The sequence below is a fragment of the Lissotriton vulgaris genome, unplaced genomic scaffold (genome assembly GCF_964263255.1).
Source record: "Lissotriton vulgaris unplaced genomic scaffold, aLisVul1.2 SCAFFOLD_380, whole genome shotgun sequence".
NCBI lineage: Eukaryota > Metazoa > Chordata > Amphibia > Caudata > Salamandridae > Lissotriton > Lissotriton vulgaris.
Window position 1 is genome coordinate 601,947 of NW_028253590.1, and position 23,308 is coordinate 625,254.

A 23,308-nucleotide genomic window follows, 5' to 3' on the forward strand; every position below is an offset into this window, starting at 1 on the left:
TTGACCTTTAATGATTTACAGTGGTGATGGTAATGAATGAATGACTGCATGAATTAGCTATTTATATAGCACAAATCTGTCAAAAAGAGAACCTGGAACTAAAAGAGCTAGAAGGTGGATAGTGCACCGAGAGCTACGAGAAAGAATGAAATTGACGGGTTTTCAGTTGTTTTCAAAAGTTGTTATTTGAGGATACATGGATACCATACAGGAAATCATTCTAAAATGTTGGGTCTAGAAAAGAGAAAGAATGCCCACACTCTGGGAACTTGCAACAAAAAGTAATTGGATGATCTGAAAGATCTGGAAGGACAATATGCCAAAACTCTTTCCCTCACATACTTCAGACCCCTGTTTTGAAGTGCTCAGAACGTAATCAATAAATATTTAAACAAAATGCATTTACACACTTGAAGCCAATGTAAGTTCTTCAGATGTGGGTAAATGAGTTCCAATTAGATGGTGCAAGTAGTCAGGAAGGTCACGATGAGGAGAATTTGCCTATCGAGAGGCGATCAAAGAATGAATATTGATCTTCGTAGAGTACTCAGGGACCAATCTGAGGAACCTTTTCATGTTTTTTTTTAGAAGAGCAAAACCGGGTCCTGTACATTCCCTACATGAGGGAGGAAGGAGAGATCCTTATCAACTTTAATTCCGAGATTTCTCATCCCATCTCATCTGCAGGAGTCAAAGGTGGCCCACATTCAGGTGGCCACCAAACACTGGACCAAATGGCAGGCGAGCAGTTGAAAAAGCATATTTTGGTTTTGTCTTAAATATGTTTTAAGCAGCTATTCATCCATTTGGCTATTTTTGCAAGGCATAATTTGAATGAGTCTTGTAGCTCAATGTTGACCTCATGGAAGGAAAACAAGAGCTGGGTGTCATCAGCAAATGGCACCACCTCTAACCCAAATGGTTGTATGATATTCACCGAAAGAGCCATGTAAACAATGATAGAAGGAGTCAAGGCTTATCCTTGAGGGACATCGTGTAAAATAAAATGAGTACAAGAAGCATATGGTGGTAGCTGAACAGACTGGTGGCAATCAGATAGAAAATATATAAGCCAAAGCAAGTCAAGCCACATATGCCACTCTTAGCCATATGTTCTATAAGAATGGGATGAGACGTAGTGTCAAAGACGACAGAGATCTAACAGTAACCCTACCTCTGTTTGTTCTTGGTCTACGCTCATCTTAATAAACTTGGGTATTTTAAGCAGAGCCAACTCTCTATTGTGACATGGTTGAAGGCCAGATTGCGTAGTGTTTTGGAGATTATTGTTGCATTTGCCCACTCTGCATATTTGTGGCTCATTGTGAAATTAGCTCATTGAAAAATCCGAGCTGACATTTGCTGTGATGTCCTCGGCAATGCCAGCCCTAGAAAGAGAAGTTGATTTTGCAATAGTTAGTCATCCTTTGATAACCATGTGGTAAAGTATTCACATAGGCACTCCCTAGTAGAACCTACATCAGGGGTTAATATGGGCAGGCAGCTGAGTCTGTGGTGAGCTGTGTTTGTGACAGTGTCATGAGGTCAGCGCATTATGTTTCCAGTAATAATACTGAACACTAATATTTGAATTCCTATGTGATTCCATTAAACTATGCTTGGCAATGATAGTAGTAGCATGTTTTGGTGGTCAGTCAGGTCATGGATGCAACAGAGGATGAGAATTGACAATGGACAATTACATCCTGAGATATCCCAGTGTGAGAGTTCATCTATAAATTTCATGGTAGACCCACAAAGACATTGAAAACATATCACTCCACTAATCAGTAGGTATTAATATAGATCTTTATTGTAGCATTCCATAAAACAGCCTTTACAAATATTGATTGTACGATTACAGTTCAGGATGATTGTCCCAACATGATTATAATAGGGAAAATAAATTTAGCAGTAGAATAATACGTATATATTGATCTGGTTTTAGCAGATTAGAAGCTTTATTATAATTATCTTCAATTTAGCTGTCTTCTTCATCAAAGCTTTTGAACTGTTTGCAAACCTTTTACAATCCCATGCAACTTTGACTCATAAACTAGTTAGGCAGATGGTTAGGCGGATGCAAAGTAACTTTTTCTTCCTATGGAAATCGAAATATTGCATGCTACCCAAATAAATGTTAAGAGATTGCTTTAGAGGTCAAATTCCTGACCGCAGTACATTCACAATAACAAGCAAAAAAGATTGGTGAACATTGCCTCCATCCTTCATTTAGATATTACCTTTTTTATCCATGACCCTAATCGCGTTTATTCTTTGTCCGAAAGAAACGCTCCAGAATGCTTAAGCTTCCTTCTTACTTCCTGTACTAATCTAACCATGCTGGAACTACATCACTGAGATGATGATGTATTGCCCTTATTGGTGGTCAATAGATTTATTGTTCATATTTCTGTCTGATTTACAGTTTACAATGCCCACCAATCTACACTTTCTACTGTGGACACACTGTATAACTATGGTCTAGTGTTTGAGTGACCATCATTAAGGCAGTGGCGGCTCCTCAGCAGGTAATATAAACATAAAATGATAATGACTCATGTTATTATCATTTTATGTTTCCTTCTGCTGTGGCAACTTTATGGGTGGGTGGGGCCGCTCCGAGGACAGAGGAGCAGGGGAGGAGTGGTTTGCCCACTCCTAAGTGCGCAATGACTGTTTGGTCAGCCCTCTAGGGCCACCCAAAACAGTCATGTGCATCTCCCATATTCCTAATTCAGGCTGTTTTACAGTTACATTGAGAACATGCCCAGGCCCCTATTCTTAGGTTGAGCTCCGATTCATGGTGCTCAGACCAATAACAAAGCTGCATTGTAGTGTTGTGATTGGCTATCAGGAGCCTGGTGCTTCCTGTATCATTCTGCAGGATACAGAAAGAAGAGAACTGAGGAGAGGCGGCGGCGGCCGACCGGCCGGCCGGCACAGTGAAGTGTTGTTTTTACAATGTTTTTTCGCCCCCACCACCCAAGTCCGGTAGGAGCCGCTACTGCCTGGCGTGGGAATGCATTGCCTTTTTGTGAATTCCCCACACCTGCCGTTTGACAATAGTGCAGACTCAAAGTACACTGGGTTGATAGCACTTGCATTCGGTTAGCATCAGTACACTAAAGCTATCTGGTAAAGCACAAATTAATAACAATGAATACACTCAGTACACAATTCATTGCTATGAAATAGTATTTCAATCACATTTATTAACAACTAAGTAATCAGTGGTTATCGGTTTAAACAGAAATTATGAATCTGTAATTAAAGCCAATATGATGAAATGACAGAAAAAAATACGAAGGATTCGATCAGTACTATATATTTCGAAAATAAGAAATTAAGGGATAAAGAGATCTGCATTTTTCATTTCATGACAATATTTCCCAGCTCTTGCCATCAAAATATGAACATAGAGAAAACAGAAAATATGTTCTACATGTTGTGTAGTTGAGAAGCAGATGGTATATCATTGCCAATGGCACAAGCTGGGCGGCATCCATTTATAGGTGTAGGAAACAGAAGATTGCTGCAAAGACAGACACTATGATTGTCCATGCCGCATGTACTGTTACACCTGAAAAAATAGCAAAGATAGCAACATTAAACTTTTTTATTGTAAGGTTAAGAAATGTATCCAGGCAAAATTACGCCAGGACAATAACTTGCAAACAGAGAGCCTGATTTACAAACAATTTACACATAAACGTTTATACTACAAGCAGAGGTAACTCATTTTTTATGTTTTACAATTCCATAAAGTGGTTTTACTTATATTATTTTGTTTTTTTTAATTATACAACTCTTCAACTAGGGGGCACATAAGACAGTACGAATTGGATCAAGAGCAAAAAGACAACAGAAAAATTAACAGAGCAACCACGGTATTAAGACTGTGTCAAAAGATTGCAAATATTGTTCTTTTTCTGTAAAGCAATGTGTTAAAAAATGTCAGTCCTAATACACAACACGTTTGGTCATCCCATGATTTGTTTTCTTTCTATGAAGTGTTAGAAGCAGCAGGTCGGCTGAACACAGCCCCATAGGAGCTCTTCGTATTTTTTTTTTATCAGAGACACCTTAGTGCCCTACCAAAGTCAAAATTCAGAAGGTGAACCTACCTTTAACAGACAGCTAATGAAACAATTTCTGTAAGACTGATGAGGCGAACGAGCCCATTATGTTGGGATTCCAATCATCAAACTTTGCCAGACCAGAGGGCCCTCATACAAGACATTTACAAAATTAAGGTGCTGATTAGGATGGCGGACGGACTTTTTCCGTCCGCCATCCTGTCGGAGGAAGGGACAGTCCGCCACAGGGGCGGAGGTCCCGTCCATCGAATTAGGATGCACCCGCCACAGTGGCGGGTGCATCCCGCATTTTTAACATTGCGGCGGGCGGTGCTGAAAGCACCGCCCGCCGCAATGCCAAAAATGCATGTTGTGCGTTTCAAAGCACAACATGACAGGCACCGCGTGGTGCATGCCATGTTGTACTTTGAAATGCAGGGGGGTACCATAGGTACACCCCCATGTGCACCCCCCACCCCCTTCACCCTGGGGGCCGGCAATGGGCCCCCAAAGCAAAGACCGTATGCGCCGTGGAAAGGTATAGGACTGCCGGCATCGTAATTTGGTTGGCGGTGTCTCGCAGACATGCATATGTGTTTCACTCTACAAACGTCACTTCCATTTTGAAGCACTGTGTTTTCGGTCGCTAAAATTCAGTTGATCTGCACTTACTAGAAGGCATTTCACATTTTACAATCGTAAAGGATTTACTCACGATAAGATTTTCATGTGAGTACAGGTCTTCTTAGTCAGTGTGTGGGCATTCCTGGATGCAAAAGCCTGGAATGTTTGGGCACCTCACTTAATTCTATCTGGGGGTAATTACGATTGTGGCAGTTCAACTGCCGGACCGCCGTTGTGGCAGTCGAGAGTATGTGGCCAAGCCAGCAGCTTCCCTACTGCCGCATTACTAGTAAACCACCGGGTCGGCTATGTACCGACGGCAGTCATGAGGTAGCGGCATCCAATGGATCACAGAGTGAACCTGAATGCAATGCCGCCGCACTGCAGCGCTTGCACTGCTGTGTGAGCACTGTTGCCAGTCAACATGCCATGCATGGCACAAAATGTGTGCATGAGAGTTCAGGCATAAAATGTGCAGGCACAACATGTGCCCGCATCCACATTGCCCAATTGGCAAAAGTACCCAAGGATCACGCTTGGGGCCCAGTCCATGCCTTTCTGTCAACCTTTTCATGGCGGGGTCTCCACCATGAAAAGGGTGCCAGAAATGCAACTAGTAATTATCACGGGGGTGCCGGCATCAGCACCGCCTCCAATCCCCCCGCCTTCCCCAGCCCCGGGGGATCAAGGATCCTGGTGGTGGCAGCAGTCTTGTGGCGTTCCAACCGCCATTCTCGTAATCAGGCAGTCAAACGGCCTACTTGGCGGCTGTGATCCCACCACAGACACCACGCTGGTCCCCAGACTTCCACAATTGAAATCAGTCCCTCTGACTTATTACCATTCTGGAAAATGTTGGCAGCGGGTCGGGAGTTAACAATTGTTTTCCGTAGAACCCATGTTCACATGTGACAGGTTTCAAGGTACTTCCTTGGAAACATCTGTGAATTCCACAAAGTTGAAAATCAACACTCAAGCCAGGCTGGATTCCTGTGATTCTGATTTTCTCATGTTTCTATGAATCAGACCACCTATGTTACCATTATGATTCAAGTCTATAGTTTACAGCTTGCTTTTGTCGGTCCTAACTAACTAATAGATAGTGAACAGTTATGCCTGACCTTGGGGTGAACAGTTTGAAAATAGAGCATATTTCAATCAAATAGAGTTTATAAAGATGAAGATTATTAATTTGTTTTCTCAATATTGAAGACTCTTTACGATTAAAGGACTTTTAAGATAATTTTGTGCAGGTTCTGTAAAAAGGTTATTCATCATCTAAAAATACATTCATCATATCAATCAACAAAAAGTTATACAGTGTCTCTGTTGTATGAAAAATGATCACAAGGTATGTAGTGCAGTTGCATAACTCCTTCAATGTTCGGATCTACGAGAGGCCCACTAGCACTAGTTGGTCCTCAATATACTGGGTTGGGCCTGATTCATAGAGTCAGTTTTGATAATTTTGCATTTGAAACCTACATGCAGACATGCAGAAATTGCGTGATTTATGAGTGAAAGGTTTTCACAAAGAGTGACCTTACACTTGCAAATCATTTCAAATATGCACAGTATTATCCCATCGTGGTGTTCTCTTGCTCATAAGAACATCTCACTCGAAGGGTGAAATTTGGCTTTTCAGGGCATGGTTTCCCTAGTGCCTATGAGAACAACGACAAACAAGAGAATCTATAAGGATTCAACTTTTCGTTAATGCATTCTCACCCAGGAAATGGAATCCTATCATGAACAAGAGTAAGCCCCTTTCCTGGGTGAGAAGAAGGTAACACTCCCTAAATATACTGGAGTTTAGTTGAAGGGCTTTGTCCATGGGAAAAAATAGTTTCCATTGAACGTATGAGATTTCAAAGTGGGCAATTGTTCTGTATGTACAATAGCCAATGCAGGAATAAATGTACATATTCGAATTGCATACTTGCAATGGTTGTCCCAGAGTATGCCTGGAAAAATGAGACTGTCCCAAGTTTCCCAGAAGTTGGAAAACCTGTGTGAATCTCCAAATTTAGGGCATTTAAACACTGGCAAAGTTGTTCACCTGTAGGGTGTTCACTATTTTTTACAATCAAGCTCATTGTTGAAAAACTATAATCATACAACAGGGCACTTTCCCCTCAATGGGTTCCCGTAACATGAATGAAAAATTACGAAGGAACATGACCTATTTTATCTAGAGCGAGAAACAGAGGATTAGCTGAAAAACGCTTTAAAATATTAACTATAATGCTTTTTACATTTGTTATTGAGTTCAACCGCAAAGAAACAGCCATTAAGCACATCGAGGGAAGCAGAATGTTGCTGGTGCAACATTTATCTGCAAAGATAAGCCTCACAAATTAATAAAATATATATTTTTTTTATTAGAATAGACGAAATCAAGAATATTAATTTAACATTGAAATTGCTTGAAAAAAGAACCTCCAGGCAGAGGGTGCAATGCTGAATTCATAACAGTTTTTTAATATTGAGTTTGGCTCACCTGTGGTAAAAGAGACTCGTGCAGAGCAGCGCTTTTTCTCTCGAATCTTTCCCTCCAACAGGAAGACATGATGTTATGTGATACAACACGCAGGGACCACTTATGTGGGGCCTTATCCTTTCAGGTACCAACAGATACGGTGAATTGTGTGTCCCCGCAGAAACACGCTGGATGTCTGTACTCTTACTATATATACTAAGTGGTGCGTGAACTGCTGAGCAGGAGCTCGCGGCGGTGGTCCCGACAGGTGGTCCAGATGATCAGTGTCTGCGCTACGTGGTGGTAGGAGTCGGCCTACGAGAGAGGCAGGCTGTTTTCACACAATGAACTGGAGTTGTTGAGGCACTTGAGAGCTCAATAGTCCTCAAAGGGTATTCGCAGACACATCAGTTCACTGTTGTGTTGGAGATTGAAACTGATGGATGAATACTTGTCTCAGCTACTGGTGATCACTTGGGCTGCATTTAATCCATTTTTGCGTTTGGAATGGCTCTAAGACATTCCGGCCAAGGGATAAGCTCCCTCTTGCCTCTGTTATTTTATAACAACACAAGTTATGTCTTGTTTTCTTTCATTGTGAGGAAGAAGTTGTTCATCCAATTGGCCACCTCCTTAAAATAGGGGACCAATTAATTGCAGCTAAACCCTTGTTCTGGGATGATAGACAAAACTAATTGTATGTCACCAGGATACAATACTTTGGTCAGGCCACAAGACTGGGCTAACTCTGTTAAGGGGAACAAGTAAACATTAAAAAGAGTGGGATTAATGTTGAACCCTGAGGTACTCCACATTTCAGGGCTAAGGTGTCAGAAAGACATGTTTGGTCCCACACCGGAAAGCTGAAAAACAATGGATTGGTATGCAGCCCAAGCGATTGCCAGTGGCTGAGATTAAATCAAGCATTCCATCCATCACTTTATTTTTTGATGCCCTAAGTGTGACGGGTATTTTCAGACGTGGGTCCGGGGCTTACTGTGCCACTGAAAAAGGGGAGAGGAGCTGGCCTAACAGCTAGGGTGGTCAACCTCGAATCTGGGGAACTGGGTTCGAGTCTCGGCAATGAGGCTAAACATCCTGTGATTCTGGGCAAATCACTTAATCTCCCTGTGCCTAACAAAAATGAATGAGTCCTCATGTAACGCAACTGGTGCTATGTAAAGTGCTCTGATACCCGCTACCTTCAGGTCAAGTTTGTGCTATATAAAACTCTGTAAAATAAAAAATTGAAAATCAAGCTATACCCAGCTGATGAGCCCATAATTAGGTTGAACCCTGTCCTGCGTTTTTTTGTATTTCAGTTCAGGGAGGACTGGCCTGTCAGTTTGGGCTGGACAGTTCTCATGAGGAGAAGGGTCAAGGCTTATTTGCATATGGCTGGGTCTAAACTGAGGTGCCATGTTGGGTGAACAATCATGGACTGGGATGCAGCACGAGCAATCACCAGTGGCTGAGATCAATTCAAGCATTACATCCATTACTTTGTTAATTGACGCCTGTGATGTTACTAATATGCCCATATGTGGATCTGGTTTTCACTGTGCCACTGGAATCAAGCTGCACCTGGCTGATAAGCCCATAATTAAGACAAAACTAATCCAGGGTTGCTTATATTCTGGTTTAGGGAGGACCTGACTAGGTAGTTCAAGCTAGACTGTTCCCATGAGAAGCAGGGTTAAGGTTGATTTGCATATGGCTGGGTCCAAATTGAGTTGGTGTGGTGGACGAAAAAGGATGGATTGGGATACAGCCTGAGGGATCACGAGTGGCCGAGATTAATTCAAGTATTCCTATCATCACTTTGTTTTTAGATATCATAAGTGTGTGTGGTATGCCCTGATTTAGGTCCCGTGGTCACTGTGCCACTGGAAAGAAGCTACATCTATCTGATGAGCCCATAATTAGGGATAAACCTATCTTGAATTGCTTGTATTCGAGTTCAGGGAGGACCTGGTCTGGCAGTACGGGCTGGACTATCACTATGAGGACCAGAGTCAAGGCTGATTTGCATATGGCTGTGTCCATAGCGAGGTGGCATATTGGGCAAAAAACGATGGATCAAATGCAGCCTGCACTCTGTGCACCCCCTCCCCTCGACCACAATCACAGATGAAATATCGCTTTATGAAGACAAAATAATAGTGTTGACTCGTTTTTGAATGGTAATAGGGGCAGGCCTCTCTAATACTAGGGATTTTGGCCTTAGTAGAATCTGATATAGCCAATTCTAGTGTTCTTTCATTTCTGATCCTTTTTTGTTCTTTCACATGAGCACCAATCTTTGCTTCCCTTCACACTACCTGTTGATAACCTCCCACCCACTCTCTTCAATGTAGATTCATTTGGATACTCTGAATTTGAATATGAATATTTATTTAAAAATATGATTAAATGTGCTTTCAGCATAACCTTAGCAGTGGGTACTGTTTCATTTTTGAATGTATTTGGCTTGTATTTTTTTCTCCTTCAGGATTTGATCACTTATGAACAAAAAACAATTTCGCCATTGATTGTAATACTCAATGTCAGTGTCTATGACCATTCTGTTTTCTGTACCAATTGAGTCCCAGGTCCTTTGACTTTGTCTGGGTCACCCCATTTATACACAATGGACATAAAGGCAAACATGCCAGCTGTAAAATGTTTTGGTATTCTTAGACTTCTAAAACAATAGTTAGATCTTCTTCCCCCGCTGGCACAATACTCATCATCCAGGCCCTGATTATCTCTTGGCTGGAGTATGGAAATAACCTATATTTAAGATCCCCATGCTACGTCAAGAAAAGGCTACAAACCTTTCAAAATGCTGCCGACCGTTTCCTCCTCAAAATCCCAAGGCACCTTGGTGGACCTTCATTGGTTACCCATAGAGAAAGTGGTCCAATTTAATTCTTTGTGCATCAACCACAGGGCCTTTCGGTGGAAGGGACCTCAAAGTCTTCATGCCCTAATCGAACCATTAAATCCTGGCAGATCGCTAAGATCCACAAGAACACCCAGAATTCGTAGATCTGGGTGGGGTGGTCATTTCTTCGAATATCTAGTACCCAGACTGGAACTCCATGCCACTCATACTGCATCAAATGGATTCTGAACTTGCTTTCAGGAAAGCTCCTAAAACAAGTCTATTTCTTTTGTAATCTTCCCTCACTCAGCTCCTAGTTGGGCTGGCCTTTCATCCTGCTGGTTTGTATCAGTGCTGCGAAGCCTCTGGGTAGCCACACTTATGAGGTAATAAGTGTGCAACTTGAAGTTGTCTGACACACACTCCAGGAGGGGAGTGATACCCAAGAGCACAGTCGAAATTGGATTAACACGTTGGTGGTGCACAACCCGATATCCAGAAGCTATAAAAAATGACTACATTAGATTAGACCACGCCACCTGAGTTTGGACTCCGCCTCCCATCTATCAAATTTTTGTATACTTTAGTGTAAATGTAAATGTAAATGTAGGATACTTGTAAAGCGCACAGCTGCCCATCACCGGGGCGTCCTGGCGCTGTATAACGCTGTGGAACCCTTTCTGGCTCTCCTAGTGAGATGCCCCTCCTGGACACCCCCAAGGTGAAGCCAGGCATCCCAGTGTAGTAGGGGCTGTTGTGGAGATTAAGCAAGCTATTGCCCAGAGGTGCAGCGTGGGACCCCATGATTAGAGTAGGCACCGAGGCGAGAATTATCGAGTCCGCAGACAATGAGCCCAAGACCCTGCCACGTTGGGAATTGAACCCTGGTCCCGGGCCAGACCTCTGCATCAGGGTCTGCCGCTCTAACCATTGAGCCACACTTCTCCAGCCTAACTGAGATGGGTATGCCCAGACGTGGGTCTTGTACACAATATACCACTTCTAAAAGTTTGTACCTAGCTGATGAGCCCATAACTAGGGTGAACCAGGTCCTAGGTTGTTTCTCTTCCAGTCCAGGGAGGATCTGTCTTGGCAAGTAGGGCTGGGCGGTTATGACTGGAGCAGGCTCAAGACTAGCTTTGCTGCAACTTTGTTTATTTGCCGAGACCCTGTGCTTCCAGTCTCTTTGCGCTACTCCTCGTTGGAGTCCTTTGCCGGCCGTGAGGTCAGTGTACGTGGTGGACATCAACTGTGGGCGTGACAGCGGCAGGCAGGGCTGCGAGCAGCGGGTCCGGGACTTCAACTCCCAGGAGCGCCCGCTCTCCCTGCTTGGCCCGTCCCACCAACGAGTTTAAAAACCCCCGCCCCTGGATTTATTTGGGACGCTTTGCTGCAACTTTGTTTATTTGCCGAGACCCTGTGCTTCCAGTCTCTTTGGGCTACTCCTCGCGGTACCCGCTTCGCGGGAGTCCTTTGCCGGCCGTGAGGTCAGTGTACGTGGTGGGCATCAACTGTGGGCGTGACAGCGGCAGGCAGGGCTGCGAGCAGCAGGTCCGGGACTTCAACTCCCAGGAGCGCCCGCCAGCCCAAATCACCAGCACCTGGGCCGCTCTCCCTGCTTGGCCCGTCCCACCAACGAGTTTAAAAACCCCAGCCCCTGGATTTATTTGGGACGCTTTGCTGCAACTTTGTTTTTTTGCCGAGACCCTGTGCTTCCAGTATCTTTGCGCTACTCCTCGCGGTACCCGCTTCGTGGGTCCCGCTTCGTGGGAGTCCTTTGCCGGCCGTGAGGTCAGTGTACGTGGTGGATATCAACTGTGGGCGTGACAGCGGCAGGCAGGGCTGCGAGCCCAAATCAACAGGACCTGGGCCGCTCTCCCTGCTTGGCCCGTCCCACTAACTTAAGTTCCTATATTTGCAACCTACCACTCCCGCTGCGCGGGAACGCCCGGGAGAAGCCCGGGCAAAGGGCGGGCCGTTTGAGGCCGTTCGAGGACGCGAGAGACCGGACCGGGCCATCTCTCTAACTCCCACCTCTTGTAATCTACATCGAAACGATGGTCTGTTAAATCACTGACTCTGCACCTGCGAGCTGTGAAATACTTTGTTTCACTGACCTTTTGTTTAAGTAAGATCTTATTTTCCGGAATTGGTCTAACAGGAATAATGGTGTTAACTAGAGGAAACAAAACTAAGGTAGCTGGGGGTGTGGGCAAGCTATTAGGCCCTATGGACGACTTCATCACTAAAGCAAACTCATTCATTGACCATAGTATCTCTTTGATGGAAGATAGGGTGTCCTTGGACTTAGCGTTCGCTAAGAGATCCTCTATGGGTAACTTGGCAGATGCTAGAACCCCCGTATTAGATAATAACTCCGGCCAAAGGACACTTTGTGAGGGTAGGCGTAGCCTACCAAACAATGTGGACCTGTCGGCTTCCCAGCTTTCCGACTTCCAGATAAGCTCAGACCTAGAAAGAACACCAGAGCTGTTACCCCAAATTACACCAGAGGAAAGAAGGCAAGCAAGAGGGAGGAGGGAGGGCGCCATAAGAAAACGAAAGAATGATCCGAAAAATTCCATCCCCAATGAGGTCGGCGACACGCCCAGTATGATAGAGAACGCACCCCCTAGAGTAGAACAGCTAGTAGTTTCTGCGATTATTCACCAGTCCGCACACGATACTCTTGTCCCCATTAGTTTGGAATCCCCTATTCTTCTATCCTGCAGCAAGGAAATTACCAATAGTAATAACTCACAGCTGCTAAACAAGATCGCAGACTTACTGAAATTTTTTCTTGAACCAGTAGAAGCAAGATTAGTGAAGATAGAGAATCAGCTATCCAAGTTCACAAACCTCACACAATCCAAGCAAGTGCCGGGGGCCCAAAAAACGGGGGGAAACAAACAGAATAAACAGACCTTCCCTAAGCCCGCAGTTACACAAAAGAATGTATCTACACCCTCAGATGCAACACCTAAACTAAAACTCCCTGAAACACTAAATAATAACAAAACAGTGAATCCTTCCACTAATGTTGCCATAACTTTACCACAGGGAAATGCCCTGTCAATAATAACACCTGCGCCTAAGACATCGGCGCCAAAGAAATTGGTACCTAAAACTCCGGCTTCTAAAACTCCGGCTTCCAAAACTCCGGCTTCTAAAACTCCAGCCTCTAAAACTCCGGCCCCGAAAACCTCGGCCCCAGCATCCAACAGAGGTGGCCCTAGGGGACTGCCCGAAGTTAGATTTCCTGTCGATATGCCACCGGAAGCACGCCCCTTTGTAGTGGTAATGACATGTGTGCCCGAGCTAGTGGATCACAACGCAGAACCGATGTGGTCATTGAAAAACAAGGCCCAACACTGGCTAAATATCAATCGCCCCATTCCACCAACTTGGCAATGCAGGATTTTGATGGTACGTAGGACTCCATGGGTGGGAAATGGCAGAAAAACTATTCCGGGAGACTGTATTGTGATTACGTTTGAAGACCCCCGAGTAGTAGATTATATTTGCTCTTGGGACTACTCGAGTGTAAATGGAGGTATAGGCACCAAACCACTTTCCTTTTTTTACCCTTCAAGACATTGCAACGGTCCTTTTAACGATCATGACACCCCCTGGGCTGTAGCAGCCCCCGTCACTTCGAATATGGTAACACAAGGCAAATAGGGGGCCCTCGCCACTATGACTATGATAGTTCCTGGCACACAGTGGGGCCACGCTATCAGGGAGGAGGATGGGACGACTGGGGTCCGCACACACAGAGGACGGCTCATAGAGAGCCACCTCGCTGGGATACCTGGTTCAGCATCCCGACGAGGAATACATTTAGCGGCCTCGAAATGGTCGACTGACCACTAACGGAGACCAAATCTATTAATCCTAACCTACCCCAGTTAACGCCTAAAATAAAAACAATTTGTTCAGCAAATAAAGCTGTGGCGGTTAATCCAGAACCACAGCCCCTAACTATTCTCTTCTGGAATGTTGCGGGTTTACGCCCTAAAATTGAGGATGGGACTGCCATGCACTTCCTTGAGCCAGGTAAAATTATCTGCCTCCAGGAGACATGGTCCATGACGGAGCTCCACCTCCTGGGCTATAAAACATACTCTATCCCAGCCCTGGGCAGTAGAGTAGGTTGACCTAAGGGAGGGCTAACCACGTACATTGCAAACACTGTGAACCACCTAAAAGTGTCCATAGTCGACTCTGACCCAAATTTTCAATTACTGTCTCTTTACTTTAAGAACAAGGAGGCCATCCTCTTGATTAACCTCTATAACAACCTAGAGGATGACCAATTCCTGACCCTTCTCTCTAACATCCAGGAGAGACTAACTCAGTTTTACCAATCTAAGGCAGAAAAAGGGGCGATTCATCTTCTATGGGGAGGGGATTTTAATCTTCACCCATGCCCACAAGCTGAGAAAAATCTCTGCAGGATAGTGGATGAACATGACGCTCCACTCATGCATTTTGCCCATACTAAGGTGGGGATCGCCATGAATAATGTGTTTCTGACTTAGATCTTGCAATAGCCAATAGGTCAAGTCCAGGCTCAAAGTTCCTGCAACTAACATATGTGGGTAGGGGTCACCAAACAACAGTCGATTACATCCTCCTGTCGTCTGGATTGTTACGTATAGTTAGATCCTTTCAGGTTCTGACTAATGCATTAAGTGATCATTCCGCTCTGAGGATGGATCTTTATTTGACTGATTCCAAGCCCCTAACTACAGTTATAGCGAAAACCCTTGCCCAGAACAAAGTGGAGTTAGGTAAACAAAATGGTTATACATTAAAATGGGCGAAAATAAATCCAGCCGAAATCACCAAAAAATTGGTAAAAGCGGCATACCCAAACATAATTAAATGTCTGGATTTATCAGAAACAAATGAAGAAGTCATAAATAATTTTACCCAAATATTAGAGAAAACTAAGGGACTTCTCACAATAAAACCAAGGAGCTCGAACTCAACCACTAAAGGGTGGTTTAACCATAGTTGTACTGTGGCCCTAACTAACCTAAAGTTGGCCCTGAACAAAACACCCAGAGACTCGGAGAAGATCCAACTCCTTAGACAGCAATATGGAAGGGCACGCAAACTAAGAATACAGGAACTAAAACAGAAATTATGGGACGACCTACATACTAGTGCCGTCTCCAAAAATAGCGAGGCTTTTTGGCGAACCGTCAGATCCCCCCACTTAACAGACGATAACAGTCCCAAGATAGAAGTGGCAATAGAGGAAGATACTTGGGTGTCCCACTTCTCCAAAATCTTTAAAAATACAGTAACATCAGGTGGGACAGAAAACACACATCCAACAGTTGAATACCCAATACCCCTGCATTTCGACATCTCCGAGTTATTAGTGGCACTGGAAACAAGTAAAAATGGGAAAGCTCCAGGCCCAGATGGGGTCCCAGTGGATCTTTTTAAACACAATCTGGATCTCTGGGCCCCCATTCTTACCAGAGTCTGCACTGCAGCCGCAAAAGTGGGACAGATAAAATCCTGGAGCCATTCCATCATGGTCCCGATTTTTAAAAAAGGAGTTAGTCAGGATGTTAAATGCTACCGCCCCATCTCACTGCTGGACTCTCTGGGCAAGGTCGTTGGCAGGGTAGTCCTTGAGCGACTCCAGCAGTGGGCTGAGGAGGGAGGCATTATTTCCGATCTTCAGTTCGGATTTCGGGAGGGATTTGGAACGGTAGAGCAGGCCCTCAATCTTAGCTTGATACTGGGCAAATATACCCAAGCAAAGAAGGACACAGTCTATATGGTGTATGTAGACCTGTCCGCCGCGTTTGATTGCGTCTCACACGCAAAACTCTGGATGGTTCTGAGACAAATGGGAGTGGATCCCCCTCTTTTAGATTTTTTGAGAGAGCTTTATTCTAAAGCATCTGCGAGGGTGCGCTTTGGCGCGAAGGGGAGTTGACTGCATCTTTTGGCGTGGAGTCAGGCAGGGGTGTGTTCTGGCCCCCTTTCTCTTCTAATTGTACACAAACGGCTTGGAGGAAGAGATGCTGAAGGGGGGCCAGGATCTCCCGCAGGTAAAACAGCGCCTGATTCCTGCTCTGCTTTATGCAGATGATGCTGTCATTCTGGCGCGCACTCCGCGTGAATTACAGAAATCCCTGAATAGGTATACGGATTTCATGGGTGGATTGGACCTACATGTGAATGTCAAAATAAAGTTTGTCATGGTAGCAGGCAGTGGGAAAAAACGAGCAAAGGACATCTATCTCAAAAACCAAAAACTTGAGGTAACTGCCCAGTACCCGTATTTGGGAATCATGATTGACGAAAGGCTGAATTGGAGGCCAGCAGTAGAGGCAAGGTGTAATCTTTTTAAAAGAGCCATAGTGGCCCTGATGAGCTTCTCCCAGAGATTGGGGAGGAGGGCACCAGTGGAGCTACTAAAAATGTATAGTGCCAAGTGTCAGGCTATTGCACTGTATGGGGCGGGAGTCTGGGGACACGTAGACGTTAGCACCCGCCAGGTGGCAGAAAACACCTTCCTCAGATTCCTTCTAGCAACACCGAGACGTACCTCAATCTACGCATCCCACTTGGAACTTGTAATCCCTTATTTTGAGGATTTGTTAAAGATCCAGCCATTATTGCTTTGGCGGCGCATCTGGACCTCTGATAAAAATGCGCTGACACAGGCAATCCTAGTAGACTCAATGGCTCTTGACCAATCCTCAAAAATAACATGGCTTCGGTACATCAGAAACTTCCTCAAGGATCTTGGCTTTGAGAAGTATTATCTTCAACCTGAAGGTATCATTGATCTACCAAAGAGAGCATTGAAACAACTGGCCCTGAGACACTTAGAGTCCTTGAGGTTGACTTCTGAGTCGACAAAACCCTCGGTCCTTCATGCCAACTTGATTCAGGTCACATACTCTATCCAGCCGTATTTAACATTACAGACTAGTACGCATGATAGAATGTTACTGACAAGATTCAGATTAGATTTTTTTCATAGATTAGTAGCCTTTCCCGAGAGAAATAGATGGGACCTAATTCTCCGTTTGTCCCTGTGAGGAGAAATCTATACAGACTAATTTACACACAATATTGTTTTGTAAATTCCATCATCCACACAGGAAAATTTGGCTACTACCACTATTAAGGCGTTGGGGACTTAGACAGTGTCGCCCCGCAATGCTACACCTCCAACTGCTACAATCGGAAGTTGTTTGCTATCTTGTCCTTAATTTTCTATAAAGCTTAATGAAGCCTAGGAAAAATCTGTAAAATTTATGCCGGATCTAGTTTCAGATGACGCAATGAAATAACTTGATGTTCTGTTTTAAACATACTAATTTGTCTTTGTCTGAATTTTATCCTGTAATATGATCTCCCGTTTGACATGAAATTGTATTATCAAATGTTGCTTTTATGGTTTTCCAATGTGTAAAGCCGAATAAAGAATTATTATTATTACTAGCTTACTCCAAACTGATGTGACATGGTGTGCAAAATAATGATGGACTGCCATGTGGCCCAAGGTATTTGGAAAAAATATCAAGTTGTGATTATCGTGATACAGAAATATCTGGAAAAAATATTTAAATACAAAAATTTTAAGTATCATTTTCAAGAGTATCGATTTTTTCAGGTAAGTAATATCATTAAGACAAATGTTGTTGTTAATATCGTTTTCAATAATATAGTTGCAAAAATATTGTTTCTTAATTATCTTAATGTATTGTTGTTCAGATATTAGTTTTATGTGTTGTTGTTTGTATTATTGGTATTTAAACCTGTACATATAGTTTGCAATTTTAAGTGATTAATATTTTCTTATTTCATTGCTAATTCTAATTTATAGTGTTGCTGTGGGTTGCAAGGTTTGTAGGGGAATAAGGTGGGAAATTAATGAAGTAAAAATTAACTATCAAATACATATTCATATTTTAAATAATTATAAATTATGTAGATTGTGTAATAAAATATATGTTTTCATATATTTTAGGTGAATGTTGTGGGTTTGTAGTGAAGCAAATTAAGTATTTAAGTAATGATTAATTAACAAATAACTATCAATTTATTATTATTTCACTGATTATAAAATGTATGTTTTAGTTAAATATTCAGTGCCGGCTGCTGGGTTTGTAGGGCTATAGTGTTGGAACCTAATTAATAATTAATTAATAATTAATTATTACATCGAGTGCGACCCTCGACCCTGCTCCCAAGCCAGGTCGCTCCCCACGCCGCGAGGCTCCTCCTGTGCGCTCATGACTCACCCGTGCTGCCTTCCACTGCTGTGAGTTCGCCGCTGGTGTACTCTCCCTGACTCTGTTCTGCTTGCTCTGTTTTGCTGCCTCTGATTGCTGATTGTACTTTTCTGCCCATAATTGTATTTTCCTGATTCCTCCCAGCGCACCATTTTCTTCTGTACCCCCACCGCTCTATTTTCCCGTCCCCGCTTCCCGCCGCTGCTTCCCTGCTGCCCGCCCCTTTTTCCTTCTGTGACCCGTTCCCGCTGCCCATTTGCTGCCCGCTCCCACCTGCTCCTCCCTCCCACTTCACCTTATATGGAGGATGCCGCGCGGAAGCACAGCGGACGCGTGCAGCGGGTATGCCGCTGGCGCGCCGGAGGCACGCCAGAGGCAAGCCCCTCTGCGCCCGTCTGCAGCTGGACCGCGCCCAGCGCCAAGACCCCTGGACCTCGCAACCGCTGGAACACCAGACATCTCTATGACACCAGCACCCTCCACGCCCTCAACACCGGCCAAGACCACCGCTGCTTCCAGGCCACTCCAAAACACACCCATGGCCCATTCTCCTGCCGCACCTGCAGCTTCACCAGCGACAGAGCCACCAAACCTCCCAGGACCAGGGCCAACTACCTTCGCTGCATACTCCTCAACACCCGCTCAGCACGCAAACACGCCATTTAGCTCTGGGACCTGCTCGACACCTCTGCCCCAGACATGGCCTTCCTGACCGAGATCTGGCGGAACGACGCCTCGGCACCCGACATCGCCATAGCCATCCCGGACGGCTACAAGATCACCCGCAGAGACCGCACCAACAGGACTGGAGGAGGAATAGCCATTGTACACAAGTCCACCCTCAAAGTCTCCTCCCACTCAGACGACACCCTTAGTACCACCGAACACCTGCACTTCCAGATCTACACTGACCCAAACACAACCCTTAGAGGAACACTCATCTACAGACCACCCGGACCCCGGCATCAATTTAGCGACTCCATCAACGTCCTCGCCAGCACCCACGCACTCGCCTCCACGGATTATATCATCCTCGGGGACCTGAACTTCCACCTCGAGAACAACAACGACACCAACTCCACCACCCTGATCGACAACCTCGCCAACCTCTGCCTCAGACAACTCGTCACCGATCCAACACACGCCGCCAGCCACATGCTTGACCCTATCTTCTCCACAAGCCCATACGTCACCTTCAACCACACCACCGAACTCCACTGGACCGATCACTGATGCGTCGACTTCACCTACAAGAAGCCACCCACACACCACTGCACCAAATAGCTCCCCCGCCATGGCTGGAGTAAAGTCACCAAGGACCAGCTGACCACCTCCCTCACGCAGAGCCCACCCACAGACACCACGGACCCAGGCGCCACCCCACGCAACCTCAGCCATTGGATCAATGACTGCGCCAACACCCTCGCCCCACTCAAGAAACCACCAAACAGCCACACCAGAAAGAAAGCCACCTGGTTCACTGAAGAGCTCCAGACCTTCAAATGGACGTGCTGAAAACTGGAGAAGAAATGGCTACACGAACGAACACCAGACAGCCACGCAGCCCACAAGGATGCCTCCCGCAAACATCACCACCTCATCAGACTGGCCAAAAGATCATCCTTCAAGAACCGCCTGGAAAACAACGCACACGACAGCAAAGAGCTCTTCAGCATCGTGAAGGAACTCTCCAACCCCAGCGCCAACACCAATGACATCCCACCCTCCCAAGAACTGTGCGACTCACTGGCCGCCTTCTTTCACCAGAAAATTGCCGACATCCACGCCAGCTTCGACAACATGACCGCCCCCACCACACGGGACTCTACCACCCCAGCGAACACCACCCACGGCAACCTCCTAACCTCCTGGGCCAACGTCAACAACGACGAGACACCCAAGATCATGAACTCCATCCACTCAGGATCATCGTCAGACCCCTGCCCACACCACATCTTCAACAAAGCGACACTGCCATCGCCCTGCAACTGTGAAGATCATCAACATCTCCCTGGAGACTGCCACTTTCCCGGAAAGTTGGAAACACGCCAAAATCAACGCCCTCCTGAAGAAACCCAAAGCGGATCTCAAGGACCTCAAGAACTTCCGGCCCATCTCACTGCTCCCATTCCCTGCAAAGGTCATCGAGAAAGTCATCAACGCACAGCTGACCCACTACCTCGAAGACAACAGCATCCTAGACCCGTCCCAGTCCAGATTCCGAAGAAACCACAGTACCGAGACAGCCCTCATCGCAGCCACAGACGACATCAGGACTCAACTAGACAACGGAGAAACATCGGCCCTCATCCTCCTGGACCTATCAGGTGCATTTGACACAGTCTGCCACCGCACACTAAAGGAACGCCTCCAAGAAGCCGGAATCCAGGGAAAAGCCCTGGACTGGATCACTTCCTTCCTCTCCGGCAGAACACAGAGCGTACACCTTCCCCCTTCCGCTCTTAGGCCACCGACATCATCTGCAGCGTAACCTAGGGATCATCCCTCAGCCCGACGTTGTTCAACGTCTACATGGCCCCCCTCGCACAGATCGTCCGCCGACATCACCTCAACATCATCTCCTACGCCAATGACACCCAGCTGATCCTCTCCCTCAACAAGGACCCAACCACCGCCAAAACGAACCTCCATTAGGGATTGAAAGCCGTCGCCAAATGGATGAGGAACAGCAGACTGAAGCTGAACTTGGACAAGATGGCCGTCCTCATCCTCGAACCCACACCCTCAGCCTGGGACGACTCCTGGTGGCCGACTGCGCTAGGAACAGCACTGACCCCCACCGACCAGGCTCGCAACCTGGGATCATCCTCGACTCCTCCCTCATCATGGCAAAGCAGGTCAACGCCGCCTCCTCCGCCTGCAACAACACCCTCTGAATGCTCCGCAGGATCTACAAGTGGATCCCCACTGAAACAAGAAGGACTGTGACCTAGGCCCTCGTCACTAGCAGGCTGGACTAAGGCAAGACCTCCTCACCTTCAGAAGCCTCCTCAAGACCTGGCTCTTCGAGCAGTAGCAGCCCCCCCCCTCCCTCAGCGCCTTGAGACCCTCATGGGTAAGTAGCACGCTTCATAAGTGCACTGATTGATTGATTGATTGAATTTATTTTTAATTATTTAATTGACTATTCATATGTAAATAGTTTGATACATTTATATTTTAAGTATATTTTACGTGTGGGCTTTGTAGGGCTACAGGTGGAAAGGTAATTGAGTAGTAATTCATTCTCAATTATTTATTTGTTATTAGTTATTCAATTTATGTATGTACAGTAAGTAATATTGATTTATTTTACTTATATTTTAATTGTGGGTTGCTAGGTTCATAGGGGTATAGGATGGGACATTAATTAAGTAATATTTAATATATAATTTATTTATTTTATTTATTTATTTATAAAAGCATTTGTAAAGCGCGAACGAAGGCCCTTGGGCATCTCGGCGCTAAAGTTGCCGCAGTGTTTAACCCTCATGAGGGCAGAAGTTTATTGGTTGAAAAGCCAAGTTTTAAGTTGCTTGCGGAACATCCAGAGGGAGGTGCTGATTCTGATCGATTGTGGTAATGTGTTCCACAGTTTCGGTGCGGCTACCATGAATCTTCTGTCCCCCCATGTGACAGATTTGGTTCGAGGTACCACCAACTCGTGCAGACTGGATGAGCGTAGCGTTCTTGAAGGACAGTAAGGGATAAGGTTTTGGATAAAGAATGCAGGTCCAACATTGTGTAGAGCCTTGTATACCAGGCAAAGAGACTTAAACATAATTCTCTTTCTCACTGGTAGCCAGTGAAGCTGTCTTATGGTGAGTGCGGCCGATTGATGTTTGGGGATGCGCCCTAAGAGCCTGGTGGCAGCATTCTGAATGGCCTGCATTTTCCATAGCACTCCCTCCTGGGCACCTAGAAACAGAGCATTGCAATAATCTAGGGTCGACAAGACGAGGGAGCTCACCAGCGTTTTTCCGGCACTCTCCGGTAAGAAAGGCAGGATTTTCTTAATGAGCCGCAGTTTATGGAAGGCTGATGAAGAGATTTGGTTGGCGTGTGGGAGAAAGTTTAGGTGGTTGTCAAAAATGACTCCCAAATTCCTCATTTTGTTGGTCGGGTCCGGAGGTTGGCCCATAGATGATGGCCACCAGAGGGGGGACCACTCCGGGAATAAGTTGCCAAAAATTACAACCTCCGACTTATCAGAGTTCAGTTTCAGGCAATTCTGAGCCATCCAACTTCCAATAGCCAGCATGCCTTGGTTAAAGTTGTTGGCTTTTTTGGGACCATCATTCTTGACGGCAAGGACCAGTTGAGTGTTGTCTGCATAGGAGGTAAGGCTCATCCCATATGCCCTGATGACTTTGGCAAGGTCCGACACATAAATGTTGAATAGTGTCGGACTTAGGGATGAGCCTTGAGGAACTCCACATGGCAGTGACAGAGGGGAGGATTCAAAAGGTCCGACAGTAACGACCTGGGATCTATTTGCCAGGAAGGAGGCAAGAAGACTCTTGGCATTGCCTCGAATTCCTATGCTCTCGACACGGTCGACCAGGGTGATATGGTCGACCGTGTCGAAGGCTGCCGATAAGTCCAACAGGATGAGAACAGCTGTACCTCCGGCATCCCGGATGGATCTTATATCGTCCGCCGCTTTGATCAATGCAGTCTCAGTTCCGTGAAATTGACGGAACCCAAACTGTGATTCGTCCAAAAGTTTGTGTTCCTCAATAAAGGAAGAGAGTTGGAGGTTCATAATTTTCTCCACTATTTTTGCCATCAGTGGGAGACTAGCAATAGGACGATAATTTTTCAGTTCTTCCTTATCAAGGTTGGGTTTCTTAAGGAGAGGTTTTATTAAGGTCTTTTTCAGTGTCTCTGGGAAGATGCCAGTGCTGAACATAGAGTTTCAGATTGCAGTCATGGCAGGAATAACTGTTTCCATAATTGGTCGTAACACCTTCAAGGGGCATGG

At 45.4% G+C, this 23,308-nt stretch overlaps 1 protein-coding gene across 1 annotated transcript in view; it reads right to left on the reverse strand.

Annotated features, from left to right (window-relative positions):
• Nucleotides 1-1,791: 1,791 nt before the first annotated feature.
• The window catches only part of LOC147660915 (uromodulin-like), a 705,518-nt gene continuing 684,001 nt past the window's right edge, over nucleotides 1,792-23,308 (reverse strand). Inside the window, exon 19 of the mRNA XM_086951433.1 lies at nucleotides 1,792-3,583. Coding sequence (XP_086807559.1) covers nucleotides 3,510-3,583 — 74 coding nt within the window. The 3' untranslated portion in view covers nucleotides 1,792-3,509. The remainder of the gene's footprint in view (nucleotides 3,584-23,308) is intronic.